Genomic DNA, 6,000 nt, shown 5'->3' with positions numbered 1-6,000 from the left:
TGTGATAAAATAATATGTTTATTAGACTTATTCAGCAGCATCATTTTCCAGTTGTCTTTTCTAATCAAAGTATGTTACAATGTAATTACAAGCGTTCTAATTAGAAATAGTTTATATTTTGAGAATTTAGATATAGAACAATCAAATAGCAAAAGTCTCGATAATTATAACTTCAGGAATCTTTCATATGAGTAGCTAGCCAGGAATGCTGAAGAACATGGTCCTGTAATCGGAGTTTTCTCAAATGGTTCATGTTGTGAAAACTATCTTTGCTAATTAATAGAAGAGCTAAAAAGATCAACAGTATATTCTGATGGAAGGTCATAAGAACAACCAGATAACTACAAAGACTGCATTATAGAAATTGTTTCCCTTTCTATTAATATCCACCTCAGGAAATAAATAGTCAATAAAATTAAGTTTTCACATTTAAAAAAACCCTGAAGAATTACTGAAATGAACCAATATCTTTCATATTTTGTTGTTTGAAAATAAGCTATTATAGAAACCTAGCTACTTCATAGTACAAATTAGTTCCAAAGACTCCAGCCAAGAACAGAGGTATTCCATTGATGAGCAAGAGAAAAGCTCATTAAGTAATTGTGGCATTAAAATCTAAATATATCCAGTCTTCATAGGAAGACTATTAATGGAATTGTGTTAATTGGAACCTAGAGGAAAAGTATGTGTTTTATAGATTGAGAGGAAATTATCTCAGGGCATTAAAATATTGTAAGAACAACGTTTTGCACAGGTAACTACTCAGCATAATAATGTTGTATTGACTCTTTCATCTTTTGTTTAACACAAGATAAGGAGATACCCATTTTGATATACAGTACTATATAAAATAGATGGCAAAGATGCCCAGAGCACCAGCAGAAGTTTTAAAAGGTGCTGTTACGAAAGATACACCCTAAAGACCCTGTAAATCAGTAATGTTCCTATATTTGCCTTGTTTGGTTCTCTTTTTTTACTTTTAAGCATTTATATAATTAATTTAGCCCTAAATATATGATAGATTCCATACAGATTCCTACTAGCAACATCACTGAACAAGATAATCTTAAAAAAATTTACAAATGTACAATATATTTATAACATTACTTTCAGACAGCTTCAGTGCAAAGATATACATATAGTACATCACGATAATTGTTCATAAAAATAGAAATTGGCATTTGTCAAAAAAAAACAAGGCATAGTTTCGACATACATCTCCAGCCACTGGCTAAGAGATGTTTATTTTTTTATAAAGCATTTGAACATGAACCTTCTGTTTATAAAAATATATGTGCAAATGGATGTGTCTAATTTTCCCTAAATGAGTTACCTAGTTATACCACAGAGTCCTCTTTAACAAGATTGGCCGTGTCTTTAAATGTATCCTCTGTTGCCGTGTAAGCAAGTGGTTGGTCTCTTTTCAGAATAATCTTGGGAGGCAGTGAAGGAGAACGGGTAGGGACATTTTCTGTGTCCTGTTGCTGCTCCTTTTCCATCTGAAACAATAATCATAAAATCAAACCTTACATTCTAATGCACCATACATCCAACATTAACTTTCAGAAACAGTAAATTAATTTTCCTAAAGTTAAACTTCATGGTGTAAATTATTTCTGCAAGCCACCTGTAACAAAATGAAATACTAATTTCAGCTCAGATAGTAGAGCTAAGTAAAAATAATACTAAAAACTTATTCCATACACTGGAACTTCTACTTTAATGCTTAATGGAGCAACTGTGCCACCTGAGCCGAGTCTGCTCAACACCTCATTGTGCATGAAATTTGGTAATCTCTCACAACCACTTCAGTCCCTAACCTGGACTGGAATCTCTATGCTGTTCCACACAGCAGGAGAATCTACCAATTATCTTTATCCTATGAATGTAAGAACAAAGTCCAGTAGTACATTAGCTGAAAAATAGAATTATAAGATATAGACAATACCTCTGCATATATTGGGTTTTCAAAATTAGTGTTTTGTTTCTTTTTTTTCTTGAAGAAACTCCACTTTGATTCCTGGAACATAAAAATTATTAGAACTTTACACATTTTTCTCAGAACTTCTCTGGAAACTGCCATTACAGTATTGGATTTCACTTGCATTGACTGCTGTCTCACTAACTTCAGATAGATGTTCTTCCATCACTATGTTGTAATTCTAAGCATGCAGCCCAAATTTCTTTTTTTTTTTTTTTCTAGATAACCAAGTTATTTCACTTAAATAAGTATTCACAAAAGGCTACGAAACAAAAATTACTAAATTACTTCATGGAAGGCTATCATTCCAGACAAGTACATCAAAGAGGAAAAAAACTGTCTTGAAAACAACACAAGGGAAATTACAGAGGGACATGGAACTACATTAAGTTGACTGCAGCTTCCCTAACAATTCCATTTCTCTGATCTGGAGCAGAAAACAAACAAGGCAGCCTTACAGCATTTTCATTTCCTACCGGAGGTGCATCTGTACTCTGAGGGGTTTCCTGCGGGCTGGTAGATACCACAGAGGAATACACAGGATTTTCAAAATTTTCATTTTCCTCACTACCAGCTGCTGCTACCTGTAGGAGAAGAAAAAAAAAATCAACATCCTTCAAAGAAGAAAAGGTGGTCATAAGGGAAAATTAAAGGTGAAAGTCAAGCCAAAATTTATCTTACAAGTGTTGGCCGAACGACTGTGACTGCACCAGCTGTGCTGGCTCCACCATCTCTGGTTGTATACATTGGATTTTCAAATGTGATTGGTTGTTTCCCCGACTCCACTGCAAAGTTTTCATTCTATGGAGGAAAAAACCCAACAACTGCAGTGGAATAAACACCTCTATGCTCCTAGGAATTAATGTGCAGTCAAACTCTTCATCTTGGGGAACAACACATGTTTACTTTCACATAAGCTTAGACAAAACCTACTATCTGCTAAAATCACAACATCAATTTACTTTTACTCCCTGACTTAGCAGTCAGGACTACTGATTGTTCCAATATTATTCCATTTCCTAGATGGACAAAAGCCCATACACACATTTCAATACTTGACTCAAAGTATTTTATGATGAGGAAAGATAACTTTCACAAATAATACCTTCATCAGGGAAGAGATACCAAAGGAGGAATAGTATCCAATTATATATTTTAGAGACTTCAAAATGACATACAAATTGAGAAGCAGTAGCTGATATATAAAAGAATAGGATTCATTAATTTTGTCCCAGAAGGAGATTGCTGTATTTTTTGAGACAAAGCAGTAAGTGTGTCTCCTTACTTATGTCAGATGAGTTACATCAAGTAGGAGGATAATGAAAACAAAACCCCACCCAGACTCACTTGTCCTGCTCTTCAACACAGCCTCATGCCAGAGCTAGCAAGGAATAGCACATGAATAGTACACCAGCTAGTTCCTTAAACCTGCCTCATTTTCACAAACCACTGCTTCGTGCCACATGGATTAATTTTTTTTTTTTTGCTACCAGAATATGTTTTTTATAACACAGTAAACTCCTGTCAGCTCCCTCAAACCAGACTAAGAATAGCCCCATTGAAAAATATCCAGCATCTACCCATGCATATATGATATTAAAATTTTAGGAGGCACATCCCACAGTTCTTCACTGCTGTACATCAAACCCTTTGAATTGTTTCAGTGAAGATAACATTTTTTTGTTTATCTGAATACATAGGGAGAATTAACATCACTTAAGTAGAGATAGTCTGAATCCAGACCTGTTATTGGCAATGTATAAACTGCATTGCTTGAACTTCAATATGTCAGTATGGGGCCAGAAAATGCCAAGTAGGGTCAAGTTTTTTGTGTATGAAAAATGTTTGGGATAAAATATACAAAGCCTAAAGCTATTTTTCCAGTGTTTACTGAAATGCTCATGTGGATGTTTTGTTACAAGCTGCCTAATTTTAACAATGACTGTGTTTCTTCATCTAGACAAAGGTCACATATTTATACTAGGAACTTATCTTCTGTAGCTGTTTCATTTCATATCTATTCACCATCAGTTTAGGGAGCAAGTTTTAGCAGCAAGTGCTTACTATTCAAACATATCCATGATCTTTACTTGTTTCCTACAAGTAAAAATCATTTGTACATCATACTTCTTGTGATAAACAGGAATGACACAGGGGTCTGCTAGTTCTCAGATATGAATAACAAAATATGGAGTTACACTTTATGATGTCCCCATAACTGTTAAACATGATTTGTTTAAACTTTATAAATTATGAAATTGTCAAATCTATCCTGTACTGCAAAAAATAGTGAATCCTGTGGTTAGGTTTGCGTTTTACCTCTGAATGCTCTAACACGTCATTTGGTTTTGAAAACAATACATTTTTAAACTGTTCCATGGAACAGAAAGGTCCTAAAAAATTCCCTGTTACAATGCTGTCATTTGTCTACTCTTTCCCTTTATATTCCACGAACATGCTGAAAGACGAAAGAGGGTAATTGACTTAATTTCTGCTACATAAATCTTGGAAAAATTCACATCATTTTAAAGAATATCCTATATTTGTCCTTGCCTTCAAATTGCAAAAAGCTATTTTAGGAAACTATCAATCATTGTTCACTTCTTTTTCTAGAACACATCTCACTATCATTTTATAGCTAAAGGCTCCCTTCTATAAGGTACAAATTACATTAAAAGAACACAATTTAAAAATTATGTAAGAACTAAATCTTACCATTTGCATTGCTCTGTCTATAGCAGAATCTCCCCCAAAGCCAGAGACTCCTATGTCCATAGTCACATCTGCTCCAGATCGGAAAGTTACTCCATTGCCATTTTCATTAGATTTTACAAGACTGCTTAAACTATAAAAAAATACAAACAAACAAAAACAAACAAACAAAAATAAAAAGAAAGTAGTAGAGATTATAGAGAAATTTATAATATAGATTTTTTTTTCACTTGTTCTTCTAAGTATCATTATGACTTTGAATTTTGGGAAGCTAACATCAGAAGTTGTATTTCTTTTAGATTAACGAGTTTTCTAATCTAAGTTATCCCACTCAGAATCATCTCAAATACCTTTGTGTGCTCATGTAGACATCAAGTGATGTCAGTGAAATACAATTTCCTAAAATTTACCTACATTTTGACCACTCTTACTTCTGTGTTGATTTAAACACAAATGCACAGATTCACTCAGTTATACAAATGCATTGACATTGATTTTTAAAACATGTATCTGAAATTTGACAATATAATTCCACCAATACCTATATTGAAGATTTATGCATGCAAATCATGAAAATACCTACAAGACACTCTTTTCATACTAGTAAATGTTCAATCTGTGTATAGATTTATAACAATCACAAGTGCACACTAGATATTCATGAATAATTTTGGAAATGGTCTGAAAGCACACTGTGGGCCTAAAAAATAATAAGAGGAGTGAAAGATAGAATACAGGACATTCCCACACAGAAATCTGAGCATGTAACATCCCCAAGGCAGCTAACTACAAATCTGCTCCATAGCTAACCTTTAGTTTCATTTTGTCAAATTTGCCTAACTTGAAGGAAGGCAGAAATACTGAAATGATCTTTCCTATTGCATGTCCTCACTGGATCTGGCTTGTGCTAAACTTCCTTTCTGCAGCTGGTGCATTGTGTACACTTGTCACCAGTTGGCTCTGTAGGCATCAGCTGATTCAATTTTTAAAAGGTAGACCTTAGCTATGATTCCTGCACATGAACAGGTCTCATATGACATGCAACAGCTACACTATAGTTTGAGTTAACTCTGCTGTAAAGGTAGAACTTCAGAGCTTAAAAAGGGATTGAGCAATGGCAGCACTAAGACATACTCATGGCAGAAATGAATGCAAATCAAGCCTTTACAGACAAAAAACTGACGTCTCCTTTTCACACAGTCTCGTAACTTATGTGGGAAGCATTGTTGAATAGTAAAGATCAAGTCAGTACATTAAAATTTCAGTTTGTTCACTATATGACAATGCAGAAAGTTTCCATTCAAAAA

At 34.0% G+C, this 6,000-nt stretch overlaps 1 protein-coding gene across 1 annotated transcript in view; it reads right to left on the bottom strand.

Annotated features, from left to right (window-relative positions):
* Positions 1-6,000, bottom strand: part of LRP2 (LDL receptor related protein 2) — a gene marked incomplete at its 5' end in the record, with an annotated part of 115,204 nt that continues 109,204 nt past the window's right edge. Inside the window, 5 exon segments of the mRNA XM_083864833.1 lie at positions 1-1,499; positions 1,949-2,020; positions 2,458-2,565; positions 2,663-2,782; positions 4,697-4,826. Coding sequence (XP_083720959.1) covers positions 1,338-1,499; positions 1,949-2,020; positions 2,458-2,565; positions 2,663-2,782; positions 4,697-4,826 — 592 coding nt within the window. The 3' untranslated portion in view covers positions 1-1,337.

This window comes from Zosterops lateralis (assembly GCF_965231275.1).
Source record: "Zosterops lateralis genome assembly, chromosome: 7".
Lineage (NCBI taxonomy): Eukaryota > Metazoa > Chordata > Aves > Passeriformes > Zosteropidae > Zosterops > Zosterops lateralis.
Note: the sequence above shows the minus strand (reverse complement) of the source record. Positions and strands in the feature narration are given on the sequence as shown.